At 37.0% G+C, this 24,655-nt stretch overlaps 1 protein-coding gene across 4 annotated transcripts in view; it reads right to left on the reverse strand.

Moving 5' to 3' along the window:
- ralgapa2 (Ral GTPase activating protein catalytic subunit alpha 2) overlaps window positions 1-24,655 on the reverse strand; it is a 182,486-nt gene that overhangs the window by 51,217 nt on the left and 106,614 nt on the right. For all 4 annotated transcript variants that reach the window (XM_051132677.1, XM_051132675.1, XM_051132674.1 and 1 more), the window contains 12 exons: window positions 24,054-24,112; window positions 23,737-23,845; window positions 20,404-20,514; window positions 20,254-20,322; window positions 19,905-20,042; window positions 18,010-18,193; window positions 15,724-16,528; window positions 13,829-13,900; window positions 11,221-11,344; window positions 10,965-11,120; window positions 3,505-3,663; window positions 2,666-2,793 (listed from right to left, as the gene is read on the reverse strand). In XM_051132677.1, the coding sequence (XP_050988634.1) occupies window positions 2,666-2,793; window positions 3,505-3,663; window positions 10,965-11,120; window positions 11,221-11,344; window positions 13,829-13,900; window positions 15,724-16,528; window positions 18,010-18,193; window positions 19,905-20,042; window positions 20,254-20,322; window positions 20,404-20,514; window positions 23,737-23,845; window positions 24,054-24,112 (2,114 nt within the window). The remainder of the gene's footprint in view (window positions 1-2,665; window positions 2,794-3,504; window positions 3,664-10,964; window positions 11,121-11,220; window positions 11,345-13,828; window positions 13,901-15,723; window positions 16,529-18,009; window positions 18,194-19,904; window positions 20,043-20,253; window positions 20,323-20,403; window positions 20,515-23,736; window positions 23,846-24,053; window positions 24,113-24,655) is intronic.

Raw genomic sequence — 24,655 nt, forward strand, 5'->3', positions numbered from 1 at the left:
AATTCAAGCACTTTTCAAGTACCTCTTCGGGAATATTGCTATTTTAAATTTTGAAATGTCAAATTCAAGTACTTCAAGCACTTTAAGTACCTTGTACGAACTCTGAACTAACTAAAATAGAAGTTGAAGCACTAAAATTACTAAAACTAAAATATAAAACTGAAATAAAAACAATTAAAACTATTTAGAAATACTTGAAGCCAACAAAAATGACAGAAGCATGTAACAAAATTTCCAAAAATTAACATAACAAAATTTCCAAAGCCTCTTTATCCACATAATTAATCACTGTTGTTTTTACACATGCAGGTCACTTTAGAAGCACCGTCCGTTCAGGTCAGTGTCCGACATGGGACAAACTTCAAACATCACAACCTCAAACCAACAACAACAACAAAAAATGATATGACAAAAAAACAACAAACAAAAAATGATAATGATATGAAAAATGAAATGATTGGAATCAGGCTTGTGTTGTGAACTTGGACAAAGAGATGAGCAATGGAAAGACAAACAGAGAAAGAAAGATACACAGAGAACGAGTGAGCGAGAAACACACACTTTTGTGTGAATGTAAGAGGTGACTGTCGAGCAGATGTTCTTGTGACCGACAGATAAGAGACAGTGGTGTAGAAGCAGCACCCAAAAGCAGATCAATTATTCATAGAGACAGATCAAGTCATTGCAGGAAGCTGTGAAAGCAGAATATCCTTAATGGCCTTTCACACCCTATTCACAAGAGACAATTAACAGTTACACACACACCCACTCACAATAATGATCACACTGACGCAATATCACAGCAGACAGGAAAGAGCAGAATTAAAAATCAGACATGATGCAGCAATATCTACTTATGATCTATTCCACATAGCACTACATGTGTTAAATTTAATACACAGTGTTGTAAGAAATACCTTATTGGTATTTTTTTTTTTTTTTTTGACTGCTAATCTAATCTAAAATTGCAACCAATTTCCTCATACATACTATCGTTCAAACTTTGGTAAGTTGGTACATTTTTTTTTTAAATAAAGAAAACCTTTTATTAACAAGGATGCATAAAATTAACCCAATGTGTCAATTCAGACATTTGATTACAAAATGTTTAACTTTCTATTTATCAAATTCTATTTTCTATCCTAAAAATAGTCATGTTTTTACAAAAATATGAAGCAGCACAACTGCTCTCAACACCGATGACAATATGAAGTGTTTCTTGATAAGCAAATCATCATATTAGAATGATTTCCGAAGAATCACGTGACACTGAAAACTGTAGTGATGATGCTGAAAAATCAGCTTTAAATTACAAAAATAAATTACATTTTAAAATATATTCAAATAGAAAACTAGAAAAGCTAATTAAAATTGTAATAATATTTCAAAATATTACTGTTTGTACTTTTTTTTTTGTCATGGTGAGCAAAAGAGAATTCAGTAACACTTTATTTAAAGCCTTTATGTATAATGCACTATAAAAATAGGCTTAATGCATTAATTATGCCTTGTAATGCACCTTAAAATGCATTGTACAATCTCATGAATAATTGTAACCACATTATAACATTTAGCAATTCATTGATACACTATGCATTTTAAACTCGGTTATAATTATTTACGACAAGATATAATGCATTACAATGTACATTATGAATAACAATAATGCATTATACCCTTTAATAATTGCATGTCTCTTGTATCACTTTCTTATTGGATACAACAATTATTTCCTGTCAAATCAATATATTGTGACCATATTTGTATTTATATGGAAAGTGGTCTTGTAAAAAATGGGATAATGTGCAGTCAGCTGATCATTATTATACATTTTTTGATAATTACCAACTGATTTTATATTTTTCCATTTACCATGTTAAGTCAAATTCTTGATTCTAACTGGCTGAAACCCACACAACTAAGTTGAAGCATTACATCACTTCTAGTTGAACACGTTCGAAACTAACAATGGCAGCTTACGCTGTCTTGCTTTCTAAGCAAGATACTCAATCAGTGGTGAAGTATAGAGGACGTTTGGCATGCAGAAGGCAAAGGTATAACAATTCCTAGTCAATGAATTACTGGAAATTAATGGACACTCAAGGTGTTAGGCCTTCACAGTTCAACTTGGGAATTGATTTGTAATAATTCACCAGCCAGAGAAAATAACTTCCTATATAACAGACACAGTGCATCTGTTCCAATCTGTTCCCTAGTTCAGTAGAAAATATGCACAACCCAGGCATTTCTAGGGTCATTCCAGTGCACTGAATCTTTTGCTCCTTAACAATTCCCAGCATACATCATAATAAACATTTACTTACCAGAATATGATGTCCCGTCTTTGCCAGAAATGGAGGACGAGCTGTACTTTTAACGGCAAAAACAAAGAACAACACGCAATGCCAGCAGAATAATCGCTCATGCAGTGGGGTTGAGAAACACTAGCTACATGTTAGCAAACAACCCCATAATCGTGTCACAGATCACTGAGGCAGTTTCCTGCGTCCCAATGTTTAGTGGAAGTCATGTTCACTATGAAATGATTCATGGCAGGGAACTAGAGAGTGGAATGAGATGCACTGAGAGTGTGTTGGCGCCAAATCACATACAGATACTGGAAAGCTGTGACCTCACAGTTACCAACCGTAAAGGTGAAGGATACAAACTCTGGTAAAGCGGCAGTCGAGACTTCACAGCCCTGCTGGCATTGATGCAAGTGGCCCGCACCAGACTCGGCAACAGCGTTCCGGTCACTATCGCTCCGTCGAACAGAGGCCCAAAGAAAGGAACCTGATTGAGACAGCAAATAATGAAGAAACAATGTCTGTAAGTTTTAAACGCTAAATCCGAAATCAATTTACACAAACCAACATTGCATGTGATACGCGTACGCCACAAACAGACTGGAAAAAATCAATGCGCAGGACAGCTGAATCTAGTCGGGGGATAATGCAGCACTTCCATTTGCCAAGGCTTGCGTTTATCGAGTGGATGAAATGAGAGTTATTTGAGTGGAACGGCAGATAGCAGTGACACAGCTGAGGGAATTTCACTAATTGCAGCTGGTGACATGGTGCAGGAACCATACATCTGACAGCATCCAGGCCACTCAACACACAGCAGTCAAGTCTCGTAGAGGTGACGTGTTTGCGAGAAATTACAAATGATACACGCTCGGTTACTCTGGGGATCTAGTGGCAGACGCGGGAGGAGGAAGATGAAAGGCAGCTTGACCGCGATGAGAGTGGCGTGCCGACAGTGCAGTAATGGACTTCCAGCATTAGTGCTTTCAGAGAACAGACAGGAAGAGATACCATCCAGCCCTTCCAGCCACAATCTACATCTCCTGACAATCAGCGAAACATCGCACATCCTGACGAAGATCTTAAGACGCCTCGGGAGAGGCATTTCACGTAATATATGAAAATCTGCTAAGTTATGGTGGACGGTTGTGGTTTTTAATGTAACGTAATGTCATTATCTTCACGACGAGGGACGTACCTGGGGTTTTTTCATGATCTGAACAAAAAACATGTGGTTTTTCATCGGGTAGATGATGATGAGGACATCTCCGAAGTCGGTGGGAATGATTCCTCGTCTGTAGTCCCGTGTGTGCTCCGACCACACGATGTGCACTTCGTCGTTTCCCAAGTGACGAAGCTACGAGCAACCAGAGGCAAAACGCATCAATAAATCTGACATGCAAACCAATAAAACACAGTCAACATCAGTCACAAACATCATGAGGGCTGCACATCAGGGAAAAAAACAATCACAGACAATCTTTTCCACAATGCACATGTATTGAATAAAACTGAAAAACACATTCTTAGATAGACAAATGTAAAAGGACTATGGGCATCAAAAAAAATATGACTCAATCTCACAAACACAAACGTTTTCTTAGTGACCGACAATAATTCCAGAAAGAAAAGAAACACTGTCCATTTATTTTAGTACATAACAACTGAATTTATTTTGGGAATTTTCAATCTGAAGTCAAATGAGCTACAGAAATTGGGTTCATTATGTTTCAATCATTTAAACAAATTGACTTTAGCCAGAAAATTGGACAGATTTTCATTTTACATAAAAATATACATACATTTGTAGGAAATGCATTTTTCAGACGCTAATTTTTGGGACCTAGAGAACATGTAATACATGGGCGCTGAGAGTCTGATTAATATGTAGTTCTAATGTTGAAGCCCAAGTAATCTACTGCAATAATTTGTTGCACATAAAGAAAACTGTATATCAGAGCAATGGGCTCAGAGATGTGGCGCTAATAGCTGTCAATCCTGTAAAGGCTTTTATATTCAGACAGAAGATGCTGAAACAATAACCAGTAGAAATGGTTTCTAGTACTCAACCGGAATGAGTCAGTGCTGATAAAGATACCTAGAGAGCAGGACGCATTCTGGAACTGACAGGTGGAATGACGACTTCTGTTAATGCTGATAATCTTGCAAATAGAAACTTTTTCCTAATTGGTTTAATGATTGGTTCCTCATATCAACACGGTTTTGAAACAAAACTGCACTTAAATATAAAGCCATTCATGCAAAATCTGGGGAGTTTTATGTGTCATGAATCACGCAAATGGCCTATTTCAATGTCAAAACAAAGAATTTTTCTGAAAGGTGATGAGTTTGCAGCTATGCAAATGGGCATTCCAGTCTTTTTAATAATAAACTCAAAAGGAGAAAATTAAATGCTTAAAAAATACTTTTTTTTCTTACAATGTATTTGAATAATAAATCTACAAAAAAGTGACCTTTTCTATTTATTTCATTTCATTGACTTGAAATGAGTGTATACTATGGAATCTATTGTTAGCAGGCAAATTGAGAATAGTGTGATAGAAATGTTTGCTTATATCACCCTGATTCAACACAAAATGATTTTTCATGCAACAATCAAGTGTTTCTTTGTGGGGCTCACAAGCATCATTTACTGTCAAAGACTAAACAAAACAGGAGCAGCACAGACATACCATAAAGACTTCATTCTAAATAATTAACAACAATTAAGTGGACTATTACCAAAAGGGTGAGAAATTAAAGTGACCTCTGTAATCAAAAAAGAGGAGTCTTGGAAGCGTGTGGCTGCGTCGGTGCGGCCTTAAGTGAGCTCCTCTCAATGGGTCGTTAAACATCTGCCGATGCACCCATGCCTAATGAGCCATTACCAAAACATGTCCTCTTCACCAAAAATGCAATTACCACATTTCCCCATAAGCCCTTAATTATGCTAATGGGCTAAAATTAAACAACTCCACAACAAGCTGATTGGGTCGGCACATACCGATCCATTTGGAGAGTCAGCAGAAGAATTGGCGGCATGTAAACAGGTTGGGTGGAGAGAGGAAACACACAACGCATTGTACACATACGCCAGATGCCATTCTCAATGAAAGGGAGCAGATGTTAAAGACCGCAGACTTCTAAGAAACCTTAGAATAGGCTTAAGTAGAGCGCCTGTGAAGGTGTTGTGGGTGGTTGCCAGGGCGTTGCTATGCATTGCTAAGATGTTCTATGCGGTTGCTAGGGTATTCTGGGTGGCTGGTGGATTCTTCCATCTCTAAGACCTTTTAATATGTCGGTGTCAAGATATGGCTCAGGTTCTTGAAAGGCTTTGGGATTTTAGCACATGATTTGCTGTATCATTCCTGTTTGTAAAATAAACAGTGTTTAACCCTTGTGTGATCTTTCGGACATTTTTGTCCATTTCAATTTTTTTTTTAAGCATTTTGCCTGTATTATTTCACTCCCATTTCCTGTAAAAGATCTATTTTGCACTAGGTACAAAAAAAATGTTCCTCTCAGGACCCTAAGGACAAAAATGTCCTCACTGAAACCCATTAATACGCTATTTTTAATCACAGTGGCATTTAACTGTAAAATGATGCAATATTTGTTAAAAAAAAAGCCTTTTGGCAAGGCTTCAAAATAATTTTTTTAACCATTTTTTACCAGATGATGCCATTTTTTTGTAGATTTGGCCAATAATGAAAATACTCACTTTATTTCTGTTTTCTGCTTCTGCAAATTATAGAGCCAATTGGATAAATAATGCAGCTATAATTGTGTGGGTGTGTTGGTATGGTATCCATACTGCTGGCACCTAATGAGGAAATATCTTACTGAAAGCTCATTTTTTGAGATATCAACCTCAAATTTGGAACACCACTTGTTTAGATTTAGAAGTTTAGAGTTCAACATGTTCCATAAAATATATATTTTATATAAAATATTGTTCATAAAGCATTTTCAGAAACTTAAACCTCGATAACTTTTTTTGGTTTCACTTTTTAAACTTTTTCCACTTCAACAATAATCTGCCATGGGTCTTCTTTAAAATGAGACCAAGCGTAAGTCTGTGCTCCGTAGCTTCAAATTTTTATGAGAGTTTCCTGACATGGACATTTTTGTCCACCAAGGACCTGTGTGTAACTTTTTTATTTACAGACAAGGGTTAATCAGGGCAGAGATTTTAAGAGTTAGGGGCGTGTCAGAAAATATGGAGGACACAATAGATGCAGTGTCTGTAATATGGGTGAATTTTGTTTAAATGAATGAAATAAAGCACATTTTTTATTCATTGTTTTTATGTAGAGCTTAAAAAATCTTGCGCAAAATTTTATGTAGAAAAGGTATATGGCCAACCTACTCTCACAAAAGTGACAAGAACACACCTGACATCATAATTATGACTTCCCAACTCAAAAATATAAACTTCCCAGGAGGACTTGAATGCCATCTGAATGCTGTATGAAGTTTAATGTAATCACATTACCACTTATTTTTCTGTATTTAACTTATAGGGATGTGATGACATCAAAATCTCACGATACGATAATATTGCGATATGAAGTCCACAATTCGATATTTACTGCGATGTTAAAAAAAAAAAAAAAAAAAAAAAAAAAAAAAAAGACAAAGACAAATGAAGAAAAAAATAAAATAAAATTTAAGTTAAATTATTCTATCTAATGTAATTTGAGAGTTCAAAACGAAGAGCTCCAAACCATGTTCTTGACTAAGAAAACTTGTCAGAGAAAAGTCTGTGAATTAACTTGTACCTGAACTTTAAAGGCGATTCAACCCTCTTTTTAGTTAATATACTGTCTCAGTCTGAATTACATGAACACTGGTGTTTTAGGAAGCCAAACAAATTAGAACATAATAATAATAAATAAAAATGAATATTTAATAGGTATATTATTTTTGCTTTACACTACAGTAGAAAAAATGACAATACTTCTTTTCTAATTTCTACACTTGAAAGAGAGGTTTTAAATTTGTCAGCAATTCACACTGCACTTTTAAGCATTTATTTTGACAAAAGTAGAAATGTTTTCCCGAAAAAAACACAATTTCTTTATGACTGAAGAAAGAAAGACATGAACATCTTGGATGACAAAGAGGGGGGACTATATTATATGTAAACTGTTGTTCTGGAAGTGGACTTCTCCTTTAAGCCTATGATATAATTGTTTAATTCTAACTGTCCAAATTTTTTTTAAGTATTAGTAACAGAAATAGTGACTTTGCATTAGCAAACATGAAAATATAAGAATACTGGTGGTGTGTACGCTTTTAAATATTAAGGTTTCAAAAGGGAGGTTTCACAGTGATGCCATAGAAGAATCATTTTAGGATCCCAACATACCTTTCAGTGAACAGCTCTTAAAAAAAAGTGTGTAGAGTATAACATACACATGCAGACTGTAAACACACAGACACTGAGCAGAGCAAAAGATGCCCTGAAGCCTAAACGCTGCCTTGTAAAGAAGCAGCAACCCTCCCTCTGCAACAAAAGAGTGTGTGTATGTGTGTGTGTGTGTGTGGGTTGGATGACCGGCTGCCTCCTGACACCGTGGCCTCGCATGGCAACACCCTCCCAGTAACTGCATTACTAGCCCAGCCAGCTGCTCTGCTCCGTTCTGCCCCCCAGCACTCAATTGGATTCAGGAATTCTTCTCTTTTTCTCCCTCTGTTTTCCTTGCTGTCAGTTCTTCACCCCTCCTTTCTCTCGCTACCTCTGAAAGTTGCATTTGTAAATTAGAAGAGTTACTTCCTGTCTGCCTGTGGTTGATAAAATAGCCCTTTCACCCCTCCCCACACACGTGCCGCCCAACAGTCGCCCTCTCTCGCGGCCAGAGCGGGAACACGGCAATTACGGTGCCTGATGGCCAAAATGAACCGAGCGCGGCTCGCGGCACACTCTCTCCCTCCCCACGCCGAACGGAGGTAGCGGAGTGTGGCTGAGATGGGCTAATATGAGCTCTGACGGTGAGAGGCTTCAATGTCCGGGAGCCTGATGAATTTTTCTCTCCGCAGGCCTGCGCATGATCAGATTGAGCGCTCAAACTAAGCAGGTTCCTACCGGCTCATTTTGCCAGCGTTAACCTGCTAACGCATGTCGATCGCCGTCCCGCCGACACGGGCGGAATTCGATAGCAGGGCCCTGCTGGTATCCGGCAGGCCTTTGGCCCTTGCGGCGTGAGTTAATGTGCTGATCGGGGCCCCGGTCACAGCGCGCACAGGAGACCAGAGAGCGAGAGCTGTTACTAAACCTGCACACGCTCGGCTCCCTCGCTGACGACACGGTCTCACAGCTCTCAGCGGTCTGACAGAGCCGTGCAATCAGCAGCACGGTCCAAAAGTCACGCTCTACACGCGTGTCACTCACCTGCTGTCAAGTCTGCACGACGAACTGCGGTCATTAAATCACCATTTTAAACTGAATGAAATAACAGTTTCAATAACAGAGGGGTTTTTTTTTAGGGGTAAGCAAACATTTATGTCACAGTATTCTCATAAAATTTTTGGTTTTAAGAAAACCACCAACCTGCCAAACCCCACAAATTAATTAAAATTTAAACTTATTAAAATTAGAGCTCAGGTTTTTTTTTTTTTTTTTTTTTAATGCACAGGTCACACTGTTGAAATAGTGAATTATAATAACATTAACAACAAAATAATAATATAAATAATAATAAAAATAATAATAACAACAAAATTTCCAATTTTTTTGAAAGATTTTTCCTTCACATTTTTGCTTTTTAGTTGCAGTACAATCATGTAGATGTGTGTGCATGTGACAAAGTCTGTGAATCCTCTATAATTGTATTTTACTGTTTTTACTGTTCTTTTTGATTTTTGTTTATACACTACCAGTCAAACCTTTTTGAACAGTAAGATTTTTAATGTTTTAAATAAGTCTCTTCTGCTCACCAAGCCTAAATTTATTTGATCCAAAGTACAGTGAAACAGTAAAATTGAGATTTTTTAATTAAAATTTAAAATAATTGTTTTCAATTTGAAAATATTTTAAAATGTAATTTATTCATGTGATTTTAAAGCTGAAACTGTAGCATTATTTCTCATCACATGATCCTTCAGAAATCTTTCAAAAATTCTGATTTGCTGCTCAGAAAACATTTACTATTATTATGTTGAAAACAACTGAGTAGACTTTTTTCTGGTTTCTTTTATGAATATAAATCTTTTATAATATTATAAATGTCATTATCATCTTTATCATCAATTTAAAGCATCTTTGCTAAATAAAAGTATTAATTTCTATAATTTCTTTTGAATGGTATAGTGTATAATGTTACAAAAGTTTAACTTTTTATTTCAGATAAATGCTGATCTTTGGAACTTTCAAGTAATCAAAGAATCCTGAAAAAAATAAAAATTACTCAACTGTTGTAAATATTGATAATAATAATAATAGAAAATGTGTCTTGAACAGCAAATCAGCATGAGTGATTTCTGAATGATCATGTGACACAAGAGTGGAATAATGATGCTGAAAATTTAGCTTTGATCATAAATTATATATTTTAAATAGTAAAACTATTTCACAATATCAGTGCTTTTGCTGTATTTTGGATTAAATAAATGCAGGCTTGGTAAGCAGAAGAGACTTCTTTAAAAAGCATTAAAAATCATACTGTTCAAAAACTTTTGACTGGTAGTGTATGTGAGGTTTGCAGTTCTATTTCCGATTTTATCTAAGTGGGTTTGGCTTTTAAAGGAACCAACCTAAAGGGTAACATTCATTTTAGTATGTATCTTGTCTTTATGTTTATATTTTGTGTTTTTGTTTTATGTGTCCCATTTATTGTATTTACTGTTAAGTAGTTATTGATGTAGTGAGTTTATTTTACCAAAATGGTATGTTACAATTAGCAGGAGCGGGTAAACGTGCATTTAAGATGCTGTCACTAGATGTTGTGAGGTTAGTGGACGGATTTTCTTACGAACAAAAATAAACTAGTTTATTGCTGTTTGATCACAGTAAAACTGGTGCTGTTTTGTACCCAGCAGTTCCAGTTTTAGAATGGCTTTATGAATTACTTGTGTTTTAATTTTTTGCAGATTTTGCACATGTGGTTTTAAATAAACTACACATTGGATGGCTATTTTGTTGGTGTTTTCACATCTCCAGTGTGATATTTCACCTGTCAAACATTACCTATGGTGAATGCTTTAATTCTAAACCATCATCATACATTTCTTTGTCCAATCTCGCATGAATGTAGCCTTTCATGGCATACCCAAGACCATTTTGGTGATTAGATATGATTAGTAGACAGATAAATGCACTAAAATTCCACTCAAATTTTTTGCTTCTCTCTTGCTGTTTGTCAGTGGCAGAACAAGGGCTAATAGCAGAAAGCTTTGCAGCGATAGCAACAGCAACTAAAAGGCTGGGTTTAACTTAAGGTCATTTTAAAACCGAAGTTTTTTTTTCCCCTTCTCATGTCCTCTCTGAATGTAAAGTGACTGGAAAACCTGAACTTTTTACTTTGCACTGTTCACTTTTTTAAAAACAACCTTCCAACAGTTTCTTGTGTCAATCAGTAAATCTCCTATCTAAAGGCAAAATGTTTAGTGTAATGTGTATGGTTTTTGTCAAACAGGAAATGAGGTGACTGAAACTACCTTTTTGGTGATGGAGTCGTCTGAGTCGGAAGGCATTCGAGTCGACACATGGAAGATGACCTCCACGTTGGAGGTAGCGTAATATGGTGCTGTGCTACCTGTGCTGCCATTTCTCTGCAAACCACCCATAAACCCACAGTGAGTGGCCAGATTCACCTGAAAGAGAGAGAGAAACTTCCTGATGCTCTGCCTTATTCTCAGGACACAGCATTCTCTCAATACAGACTCATCAAGTGCATTTGATGTGTTTTTTCACCTCCCATCCCAGCCCAGAGACAAAGTCCTCATAAGCCTGACTGCCCTCCGTGTTGGACAGAATGGAGCATTTGTCCTCCTGGCCTTCTCCAATGTAGAACACGGCAATCTTGTGCGTCTCTCGACTGGGAACAAAAACACACACGATGAACTGACACCATGCTAAACGTCATTACATTTCAGGTGTCACACAATTTGATGTGGACTGTGTATGTACTCAAAGTGTAGAAACATCTCAAAGACAAAACGGGGTGCACCTGAGCTTAATTTGAAACACCATAAATATTTTGAATAAGTTTTTATTTTTTTTTATATTAATTTGTCTTGTGTTTTCATAGTTTTTATTATTATTTTTTTTTCTAATTGTTCAAGTTTCAGTTATTTTATTGCATCAAGTAAAACTAAATTTTGCCCTGGCAACTAGGCAAAATAGAATAAAAAAAAAAAAGATTTTTATTTTATTTATTTATTTCAAATAACAGAAGTTTTTTTTATGGTTTTAGTTTTATTTAACTACAATGTCCACAGTTAAAACTTATGTTAAAAAAATTGCACAGAAAAAGTAGAAATGATCTAAATGATTTTCAATCCTGGGTGTTACAATTTTATAAAATTTTCCCTTTCTGTTGAAGAGTTAAGCACAAAATGTGGAACATAAGTAAAGGCGGTGCTGCTTTTGGTACGTTAATAATTAATAACAATTCATTTGAACTCTTATCTATTAGTTCTCTCTCTATAGAACAGTTGTTATTTCTTTAAAACATGTAGGTAAGTAATAGGATGCCCAGTATGGCACCACCTTTGTTGTGCACATTAAATCATATATGTGACCCTGGACCACAAAACCAGTCATGAGGGTCCATTTTTATACAGTAAGATTTGTACATAATCTGAAAGCTAAATAAATAAGCTTTCCACTGATTTATGGTTTGTTAGGATAGGACAATATTTAGCCGAGATACAAAAAAAAAAAAAAAAAATCTGGAATCTGATGGTGTATAAAAAAATCTAAATATTGAGAAAATCACCTTTAAAGTTGTCCAAATGAAGTTCTTAGCAATGCATATTACTAATCAAAAATTAACTTTTGATATATTTAGGGTAGGAAATGGACAAAATATCTTCATGGAACATTATCTTTATTTAACATCCTAAGGATTTTTGTCATTAAAAAAAAAAAAAAAATTGATAATTTTGAGCCATACAATGTATTGTTGCCTATTGCTAAAAATGTACCCGTAAAGGAAAAGTTCATTTCCAGAACAAAGATTCACATATAATGTAGTCACCCCCTTGTCATCCAAGAAGTTCATGTCTTTCTTTCTTCAGTCGTAAAGAAATTACGTTTTTTGAAGAAAACTTTTCAGCATTTTTCTCCATATAATGGACTGATATGGTGCCCCCGATTTTGAACTTCCAAAATGCAGTTTAAATGCGGCTTCAAGCGATCCCAAATGCGGTTGTAGACAATCCCAGTCGAGGAAGAAGGGTCTTATCTATCGAAATGATCAGTTATTTTCATAAAAAATAATACAATTTATATACTTTTTAATCTCAAATGCTTGTCTTGCCTTTCTCTCCCTGAACTGGAAGAAAACAGAGGTCAGGAAGAGAAAGACAAGACGAGCAACTGACATTAAAACGTACATAAATTGTACTATTTTTATGAAAATAACCAATCATTTCTCTAGATAAGACCCTTCTTCCTTGGCTGGGATCATTTACAACCGCATTTGGGATCATTTGGAGCCGCGTTTAAACTGCATTCTGGAAGTTCAAACTCGGGGCACCATAGAAGTCCACTATATGGAGAAAAATGCTAAAATGTTTTCCTCAAAAAACATAAAAAAAAGACATGAACATCTTGGATGACAAGGGGGTGGGTACATTATCTGTAGATCTTTGTTCTGTAAGTGGACTTCTCCTTTAAAACTGGTTTTGTGGTCCAGGGTCACATAGTGTTTTCTCATCAAAACACGCCTTATTAAAAGACTTTTGGCAAAAAATGGTATAGCTTCACAGCTATTTGCTAATAAATCAAATCCAGGTATGCGGTGTGTATGTGTGAGGCGTGTGTGCCTCTTTGAGCGGTGTTGCTAAGGAAGCATCATGCCCTTGCAGTGTGATGTTTGGCATGCTCAGTCAGCGGTTGCCATGAGTGGGCCGGCTATGCATGCGGAGGGAAACGGTGGCCCGATCCTGGGGGTATTCTTTAATAAGCCTCTGTAATTAGCCACTCTGAGCGCCTATTGATCGCTGTTGGCTGAGAAGTGTGGAGCTGTGATCAGCCAGACGTGGGCAGGATTAGGCCGTGAGGAGCGGAGTATCTGAGAGTGGTCTTAAGACATGTCTCCTTAATAGTGCTTTTAAAGGATTTAGCCACTCTCTGTAGACTGGCATTAGGCCGCATGATTGAGCTCTCCAAATGCATGCTGTTGTTTGCTGCTGATTTTTAGCGTTAAGTGCCGAGGAGTCAGACTGAAGGTTACGATAATGTTTTCATGTCGTTGATTTACTTGATGTGTGATTATCTGTATGAAACTTTAAGGCACGGAGATCAGATGTTGTGCTCTTCTGAAATGAGGCCGTATAGAAGCAGAAACCCTTACCATTGCCTCGAGTCCAAATTTTTCAGCTCTCTCAAGAGCTTGGAGTTCTTCTTTAGAAGATGAAAGCTTTTTCTGGGAAGAGAAATAGAAATGGAACAGTCATAAAAACCAGGTATAACTTTCCAAAAAATAAATGGTGAGACAAAAGCAAAAAATAAGTGAAGTTGTAATTTTTTCAATGTTAAAATATTTTTTTTTAACCCAGTTCAACCAAAGTACAACCAAGGTCTGTGCAGACTTATTCCTGTGAAGACCGTAAACACCACAGCATCATAACATTGCTCCGGATTTAAGTAAAAAATCAAATTCCGTTTAAATAAATAAATAAAATGTACATTTTTTTTTTAGAATCCATGCATATTATATTCACATATTTTGTGGCATGCTCATATATCTGATATGCCCTCAAGGCACCATAAAAGTAGATTTATGGAAAGCAGATTATTTAGCTATTGTTTGCTCATTGGTCTCCCAGACATAAGTAATTTAAGTATATTATCCAAAAGTAAAAAACAAAACAAACGAACAAAAAAACACTTTAATGTTAATAACATGAACAGGGAATCAGTGATGATAGTTCTATTCTGTAATTTCTGACAAAAATCAGTTTTTCACTTGAAAAAGTTCAACAAACAAATCATGTCAGAGCATAACAAAACATGATCTGGACTGTGTTTTGATTCTTTGTTTAATTCAATGAAACAGAATAAGAGTCCCCACATTTATTATAATGTTCTATCCTGTAGAAAAGGAACAATGACCAAAAAAATGCCTACCACTATTAAAGGGAAGGAAATCAACCTGCTTAACAATTATAAATACTTGGGTGGTTTGTTATTCATAAAGGAACACAGATATTATTTGTTTTGCTCAGAACCGATCTACAGAAGATGCTTTTGGAAAAACTAAATTTTATAGAGTTTTATTCATTTTATTAAGTCTTTGTAATTAAAAAAAGTTTAGAGAATCTGGTTTTAGTAAAATTATCAGACGAGACAGCCTCAGCTAGTGAATTATGTTTGCTTATATTATTTTTGTTTGTATTATTATTTATATATATTAAAACAGAGAACACAAACTTTTATACTGTAATAATATTTCACTATACTGCTGTTTGCTCCAAGTTTGAACTTCCAAAATGCAGTTTAAATGCGGCTTCAAACGATTCCAAATGTGGTTGTAAATGATTCCAGGCAAGGAAGAAGGGTCTTATCTTGTGAAACGATCTGTTATTTTTATAAAAATAATACAATTTGTTTACTGGTTCATGACAGTTAAAAAGTTGAAAAAGTCTCATCTCATGTTCTCCCTCAACTTCAAAATTGTCCTATATCACTGTTTTACCTTTTTTGTTGAGGGTGTTTGATCTTCTTTGCATGTTCACTTTACAAAGACTGGGTCGGTGCTTCTGCAGCGATGTAGGATGATGTTGAAATGATTTTTGAAGTTGAGGGAGAAATTACGATTGGAGTTTTTTGACATATCCTAACTAATACACAGAGTTCAGGCAGAGTGAGACAAGATGAGCGTCTGAGATTAAAAAGTATTTAAATTGTATTTTTTAAATGAAAATAACCGATCGTTTTGCTACATAAGACCCTTCTTCCTTGGCTGGGATCGTTTACAACCGCATTTGGGATTGTTTGAAGCAGCATTTAAACTGCATTTTGAAAGTTCAAACTCGGGACACCATATCAGTTCATTATATGGAGAAAAATGCCGAAATGTTTTCCTCAAAAAACACAATTTCTTTACAACTGAAAAAAGAAAGACATGAACATTTTGGCTGACAAGGGGGTGAATACATTATCTGTAAATTGTTGTTCTGGAAGTGACTGAATTGGGATGTGCTATTCATTTAAGAATGTTTTCCAGCAATTCTCATGACACTGTACCTGCGATCCCATGAGTTCATGCCGAGGTCATTGAGGAGAAGCCTGCAGAGGTAAAAAGGAGATTTTGGCTCGTGGTGCGTCGGCTCTCTCTGTCTCTCTGCTCTGACACTGGGGTCTTCAGTCTGTCGTCGGGCCAGCTCCTCGTCCTCCTGTTTGGCCTGTCTGTGGATGGAGTCCATGATGAGCCCTTCCATCTCTGGGTTCATGCCGATGGGTGGAGAGGGCGGCTGGGTGAGCCTCAGCTGGGGCTGTGGCAGGCACTCGGGGCTGCTGTGGCCAAGGTCTTCCAGGAGCTGGTCCAAGACATCCACGCCATCTTCCACTTCCAACTCAGAGGAGCATTTACTGGAGCGGACGGAGCCCTGCTTTTCAGCGTGAGTGGTGTCGTGAGGCAACCGATCTCTGCTGCCAGCCGAACTCAAGCCAGTTCCGTCCAAAGTGCGGAACAGAACACCGCCATCCCATGAGTACTTTCCCGAGATGTCCCTGACGATGACGCGGACCTCAGAGGAATGATCCCTAGGGTTGGCACTTACCGCGGACGTGCTGGAACTGTCAGAGGGGATCTGCAGGTATGAGACTAGCGTGCTGTCATTGAAGACAAAGAGCTGTAGATTGGGGCTTTTGAAGACTTCAGACGACAGCTCAGAAGACTCTACGTAGGGGTTGTCGTGGTTCTCGCTGACCAGGCTGTTTAAGAGGGCAGGGCCGCCGCTGAGAGGATGGTGGCCTAAATGATTGACCAGGTGTGTCATTACCATCCGAGCAGTCAGAGGAATCAGCTCCATGCTTCTCCTTTTCTTTTCTGGGATATGAAACAACTTTAGTTTAGTAAATTAGAAAAAATACAGCTCGTAGCTATATTCAAAGGATTAGTTCAACCAAAAAACAAGATTCTGTTATCAGTTTATTAGATCTATTTATTTATTTTAAAAGGGGACAATAGATGTTAAAAGAGGGAGAGAGTGAAAGAGAGTACAATACAGAACTATAGACTGGTGTACGACTGACATTTTTAGGCTAACAGACGTCTGGACCAGCTGACTGTGTACAGTATTTTCTCTTACTTATTCTCAAAAGCTGGTCCATCCATTGGCTTTTAGCTGTCATGACCAATGGAGGCCATCTTCCCACATTTGCACCATGTACAAGGGTGTCCATACAGACACCTTTAAAATATCTATTCATTCACCTAAAACAGACTCAAAGGACTGCACTAATGAGCATCACACCTTTCGTGAGCAGTGAATAGGGCTCTGCAAGCACTATGAATTAAAGTCCTCTGAATGCTGAACACCTCTCAAAGTGAGAAATCTAGTGTTGTCATTAGCGGATATTAAGATTAAGATGAGAGAGAGATAGGAGGGGAAAAAACCGAAGTGCTCACATTGTGACAGTGCTATCAATACCATCATCCCCATCAAAGTGGAAAAAGCTCTTTGCAAAGACGAGCAAGTTGCATTAGGGATGCACAGAGCTTTGAAGTGAACTAATCAATATGAGCTAGGTACTGGGATATTGCTTATGAGTTGCTCTTTGGCTGAGGTTGTTTGTTTTTTTTCGTACGCAGGGATATAAAAGGCATGTCAATGGATGGAGATGTTTGCGTTGCAAAAGCCAGCATTCTTTTTCTTCCCTCTACTCCACAGATATAAATGTACTGTCATAAAAGGCATCCCTGTTGAAAGAGGAAAGAACAACCCCCCCCCACAACCCACAGCACCAACCCCACCAAAAACAGATGACATTTGATGACATGCCAAGGTAGAAAACACACAAGAAATATTGCCTAATGGATAAAGCAAGGTCGGAGAAGGAAAAAATGATTTCTTTAATAATTGGCATAAATGGGCTTGCTTTGAGTGGATGAGGGAACTAATGCACACCTCTTTAAAATTCTATTTCATTTCACATTGTGCTACATTTGCTCTAATATGATTCACGAGAGCTCAGGATAAACTCAAAGGACAAATTAAAAACGTTCATTTTTTCTGCTTTCTTTGCTTTTCAAAGAAGACGCAGCGGTTTCACAATTAATGCTGAAAAGCTGACATCGTAAATTTAGTAAAATCTGCCTTTACATTACAGACATTAAAGAGTGATTTCTGTTGACGCAAAGCAAAAATGCTAATGTTTCATGACAAAGCTAATCAAAAATGACTATTTGAGGTAATAAAATGCGTTTAACTTCACTATATATAAATTTGGAAGTATTAGGAAATGTAAAAACGCAGTTGCAATAGCACTCTTTATGTTCCTCCTGAAAACGCAAAAGAAAGTCCTTACCTTCAGCCACAGTGAGGAGGTTTCCAAAGTCTCCCATGACGTTGTGTACCGGTGGTGGTTCAAAGCTCTTGACATTGCCCAAAGTAAGGAAGGGTTCATAGTCTGTTGACAGATCAGCAAGGCTGAGGAGGTAGTGACTCTGTTGAGTGTGCAGGTTAGACCCTGACACACAAGTGTGCAGCACCTGAGACAGCAGAACAGTGAATTAAGCATACCGGTAACACAAAGAATGACGAAAGGGAAAAATTCATAAAAAGAAAAGATTTGTGGGCCTAATACAGAACCCTGGGGAACACCTTTAGAAAAAAGCGAAATTATTTATTTAATAATAATGAGCTGCATTCTCAGTTGTTCTAGACTGAATTACAAATACAACATGCAATGCATGAGACACTAATGGCATTGCTTAGATGTTAACGCATTTTTAAAGTCTAATGAGAATGCGTCAAATGGCAAGCTCTGCTAGGATCAACAACTCGGAGATTACTTCAGCCATGAAGACGCTTTTCTTGGCACTCCACTGAGATGCATTAAAAAGAAATCTGTAATAGATTGAAACATTGTTGTTACACCCAGACGGTGTGGTTGAGCGCTACAGGGCCGCCATATGGAGATGGGACGATATTTACAATGCTAAGCCAGGAAACCCAGCGAGAGGGGCTTTATGGGCTAATAATCTATTTCTCCAGTGATATGGGAGTGTATCGATGTGCAAAAACAGATGGCCATGGCTCTATTGGCTGCAGAAGATAAGACACAGTCCAGCACAGTTTATCATAGTGCCTGAACAGGTTTGCTCTGTTTGATTTAATTAAGGCTTTATCCCTTGGCTCATTCTCAAACACCGCACACGCACGCAGCAAACAACCACCCTGCAAGCTACATAAACACGATCAGATATAAACCCATGTTGTAAAAATACCTAAAAATAAAAGCACACAACTTTAATTTGCCACATAATCACCACCATAGAGCCATTAGTGCCATCTGGCTCAAATGGAAACTGCTGATATATCGGAGGCACGGGTCATTCAAAGGTGTGATGGATCATCTCTCAATGTAAATCAGTAACAGACCCTCTTACAATGGACTTCAGTCAGGCCGTATTTACTTGTAAGGGCAGAAAGAACTGCTTTTCCTGTTTTGAAACAAACTGGCGTTTGTGAAAAACAAAAGAAATTGTTAAGTGTTAAACCGCATTTGCCTGCTTTGATTTTCATTAGTCTATAAATGTTGTAAGTGGCACTTCTCAAACTGTGCTGCATAAATGAACCAAGACTCTGTAACATTAAAGGACGGTCATTACCAATTATTATTGGAGTAGTACTATAGGCTCGAGATGCTAATCATTATTTCTTGCATTTAACTGAGACACGACACTCGAGCGCACGAGCACTGGCGCGCTGTCCTGGTGAGGGTGCCGTACATGCGCTCGTGTTAGACGCTATTCAGCTCTGACAAATGAGAGATTAAAAGTAATCCCACTGAGCATATAATAACTAGCAGAAAATGATTAACAGTCAAACGAGTGCAGAGGAAAACAAAGCACATTTATTCTTCCCTTCTCCCCTTTGCAGCAGGTGCATTTTCTCTCATATGATGATGAACCGAATTCTTGAGTTCAGCATTCATTGACGAGCTTATCAATCCAACAATGGGACATTTAAATAATTTGGCCATTTTTTTCTGGGAGCATGACATCTGCACAAAGGTCTGTGTCTGTCTGCATCTGCACAACAGGCCGGGACTAATATCTCATTTATTCTGTGCCCCTCAATGCCCTCTCATTAGTGTCTGATGACTAAATATGAGCTCTGAGGGGACGAGTGCATTTTTATTAGAGCGTAACGCACACACACGCGCTGGAATATTTCGCCTTTATTTTCCGTACCCACCCTGTAAATGTAGTCCAGTAGAGGGGCTTTCTGCGAGGCGGGGTCGTCCAGCACGGGCATAGTGATGGGCTCCAGTAGGATGGACAGAGGTACGGCCATGCACCAGTCCAGCAGGCACAGCAGTAGAGACACCATTAACTAGAGCGCACAGAGAAAGCATTCATTCAGCACACTCTTGACACAACTACAAAACAATCAATAAACCTGCCAAAGACAAGCTGTTAGGAAGGATGGACCAACGAGTAGAGACGCAGAATAACGGAGAGCTGGATAAAGTGCCGTATGCTGCTCGTTCTGAATTCCCATGTCCGACAGTGCTTACGCAAACAGAGACGTTTTGCTTGCTTACCTTTTTATCTGCCTCAACTGTCGAGTGTTCAGCACTGGGCAGAAGAAATGCTATGGTTGCTACAAAAATCTACAACAGAGAGAAAGCAGAGATGAAGCAGGTGTCACAATTTCACAACAGATGCATGACGCTGATGGAGACGGTTCGTACCTCAATAATTCTTTTGGGAAGGGACGGATCCAGTCTCTGTAAGTGCTGCCAGTGAGAAATCAGTAGCTGAAAGATGTCACAGGCCACATTGGCCACCACCTTATTTCCAAACTAAAAGACAAAATTACATTCACTCTCACGTTACCGTCCAGACAAAATGAAAAAATGAACATAAAAACGCATGTTTTCATTACTTCTTTCACTAAATGAACATGATCAGGAGGATTTTTTTATATGCACAATTTCATATTAATGCTCAGTAGACCTCTTGTGCTTTATAAAATATGCAGTACTGCTCAAAAGTTTAGGGTCAGTATGATTTTTTTGTATTAATATTTAGATATGAATAGAAGTGTCAGTAAAGACAAAAACAAATCTATTTCAAATAAATGTTATTCTTTCAATTAATAATTTAAATAAATGCTGTTGAACTTTCTACTCATCAAAGAATCTGACAATATTAAAGGAGAAGTCCACTTCCATAACAAAAATGTCATCCAAGATGTTCATGTCTTTCTTTCTTCAGTCTTAAAGAAATTATGTTTTTTGAGGAAAACATTCTTTTTGGGAAGTTTTTGAACTTCCAAAATGCAGTTTACATGCAGCTTTAAACGATCCCAAATGCGGTTGTAAATCCCAGCCGAGGAAGAAGAGTATTATCTAGCGAAACGATCGGTTATTTTCATTAAAATAATACAATTTATATACTTTTTAATGTCTTGTCTTACTCTGTCTGAACTGAATCATCCTATATCGCTGTTTTACCTTTTTTGTTAAGGGTGTTTGATCTTCTTTGCATGTTCACTTTACAAAGACTGGGTCGATACGTCTGCAGCAATGTAGGATGATTTTAAAATGATTTTTGAAGTTGAGGGAGAAAATATGTTTTCGACATACCCTAACCATCTTGAGCCAGAATACACAGAATTCAGGCAGAGCAAGACGAGACAAGCGTTAGAGATTAAAAAGTATTTCAATTGTATTTTTTTTTAATGAAAATAACCGATCGTTTCGCTAGATAAGACTCTTCTTCCTCGGCTGGGATCGTTTACAACCGCATTTGTGATTGTTTGAAGCTGCATTTAAACTACATTTTGGAAGTTCAAAATCGGGGCACCATTATAGGCAGTCCATTATATGGAGAAAAATCCTGAAATGTTTTCCTCAAAAAACATAATTTCTTTACGACTGAAGAAAGAAAGACATGAACATCTTGGATGACAAGGGGGTGAATACATTATCTTTAAATTTTTGTTTTGGAAGTGGACTTCTCCTTTAAGCACCACAGCTTTGATAATGATAATGGTCAGAAATGCTTCTTGAGCAGCAAATCAGCATATTATAATGATTTCTGAAGGATCAATGTGACACTGAAGAATGGAGTGATGATGCTAAAAATTCAGCTTTGATCACAGGAATAAATTGCATTTTAAAATATATTACAATAGAAATCAGTTATAGTAAAATGCAATAATATTTCCAAAATACTATTTTTACTGTATTTTTAATCAAATAAACACAATCTTAGAGACTTTAGATTTTAGAGATTTTAGATTATAGTTTTAGATCATATTTTTACATTGTTTATATAGAGACATACAGATGAAGTCAGAAGTTTGCAGAATCTGCAAAATGTTAATTATTTTACCAAAACAGGAGGGATCATACACAATGAACCTTATTTTTCATTTAATAATAGTTGAATTTATTAAAATGACCCTGTTCAAAAGTTTACATATACTAGATTCTAAAGACTGTGTTGTTACCTGAAGGATCCACTGCTGTGTGTGTGTGGTTTTTTTTATTGAAAGTTGTTTATGTTTGTCCTGAACAGTTAAACTGCTTGCTGTTCTTCAGAAAAATCCTTCAGGTCCCACAAATTCTTTGGCTTTTTAGAATTTTTGTGTATTTGAACCCTTTCTAATGACTGTATGATATTGAGATCCATGTTTTCACACTGAGGACAACTGAGGACTCATACGCAACTATTACAGAAGGTTCAAACGCTCACAGAAGGAAAAACGATGCATTGAGAGCTGGGGGTGAAATCTTTTTGAATTTGAAGGTCAGGTTAAGTTTAACTTAATTTGTCCTCTGGGTAACATGTAAGTATCTTCTGTAGCTTCTGAAGGGCTGTACTTGTCCTCAGTGTGAAAAGATGGATCTCAAAATCATACAGTCATTTTTGGAAACCGTTCAAATGCACAAAAATGCTGAAAAAACAAAGAATTTGTGAGACTGGAAGGAACAGCAGGCAGTTTAACTGTTCAGAACCAACTAGGGACTCATTAACAGCTATCACTAAACAAACAAACAACACAGCTGTGGATCATTATTACAAATATCTTATTCAGGTCAGTACTAAATAAAAAAACAACATGCATTTTGTATGATCTCTTGTATATTGGTAAAATAATTAACACTTTGCAGATTCTGCAAGGTGTATGTAAACTTTTGACTTCAACTGCATATACAGTTTTTAAGAAAGGAAATTTTAGTAATAAACTTAAAAAAAAACAACAAAAAAAAAACAGACACTGAAAAATTTATATGCACACTTCATTATGATTGAAACATAATTTGTGTCATTTCTATTTCTACATTTATTATTTCTATTTATCACTAAAAAAAAAAAACAACTGCTGGGTAGATCCCAGGTTAATGGATTGTGTGTCTACTGCTCTTCCCTATAATTCTCTCTTGTTCTGGGCTCATGTGGAATTTGAGGTGAGAGAGTGAGTGTTTTTTCAGAGTAATAGAAGAGAGGCAGCCACACATGAACTCCCAACAGTTCAGCACATGCTTTTAGAGATGGAAACCCTGTTCCTGAAGCTTTATTTTGGCCTGAGCTGTTTTGAGTCAACATGAACAGGATGTGATAACCGCTACATAACGAAGGGAACAAAAATACTCAAGATGGAAACTATCATTTGAAAATGAGTGCTTTCAAATGGCTCAACTACATTTTAGATAATCTTATCAACTATACTGCATTTTAACAATAACACAGTATTTGCTAAGCATTTGGAATTTGTGGTAACTTTACATGTTATGTTATACTGAAGTACAATGGGTGACCATTTATTGTGTACATATAAATATAATTGATCAGTGAAAATACAAGCCTATTTGACCTGGCAAAACAAAAGTTTTTTTTGTGAAGACTGAATGTAACAAACATGCACAATCACACATATACTTTTCTATTCTATGGTTGTTTTCAGATGTGACATACAGAAACTGGTCATTTAACTTAAATTAATACAACTAATACAGTCTAGTAGGAGAGACTAATACAACTTCAGAGTGAAGGAACAGATCAGATATAATCACCTTCAACGTGACGCCCAGAACGTTAATGGCATCTTTGACCTGATGGTGAGTTTCTGTCTGTCTCAGCTCCTCACACACCCACAGCCCCAGACTGCAGATTGCTACACACCTAAAACACGGTAAAACACTGTCAGATCATTAGGAGCCCAAAGGAGCAGCCATCCATATCATTCACAACGTAAAACACATCAGTGTGGTTGTAATCATGCATGACTTTTAAACAGGAACAAAAATAAAATGTAAAAAATGTATGCAAGATCACTACACATAAGGCTCAGTGAACTGAATCTATGTCAGTCAGGCGGGTTGTACAGTACCTGGCTCCTTCACATGTCTCATTACGTGCCGTCTTCAAAAGAATGTTCACAAGGTAGTCCTATAGATAGAAAGCAAGACAGTTAATACTAATATATTTGGCAACATATTAAGGCTAATTAAGGTTCAGTTTTGTGGTCATGGTTTACATATTTGTATGCCATATTTTCTTCTGTCATTGCACACCTTCAAAAACCTGTATGTGGAACAAAAAAATTTTCAAAAATACCATGCCTGTTCTTTTTAATTTACTGAAAGCAAATTTGTAAGGCACTTTTCACACACAGCTGGAAAGAAATTCATACTGATTCAGATCAGCGTTTCCCATCTCCAGCCCTTCATGGAACGTTCCGAAATGAAGTGAACTTAAATATTTGCCCTATGCACTTAATGTGTACATTATTCTTCTATTGGATCAGATATTCGTACTAGCATTTAATGCCAGTTTAATGGGTACATGAATTTATCAGAGACAGAAATTCAACAAACAAACACACACACTGTTAGACTTATATTTGTGCACGTAAATGAGTCGATCTGTCAAATGTGTGGTAAATGTTTCGTCTGACGGTGTTTCTTTCGCATGTTTCTGGCTGCTTTATTG

The sequence above is a fragment of the Labeo rohita genome, chromosome 17 (assembly GCF_022985175.1).
Source record: "Labeo rohita strain BAU-BD-2019 chromosome 17, IGBB_LRoh.1.0, whole genome shotgun sequence".
In the NCBI taxonomy this organism is placed as follows: Eukaryota; Metazoa; Chordata; class Actinopteri; order Cypriniformes; family Cyprinidae; genus Labeo; species Labeo rohita.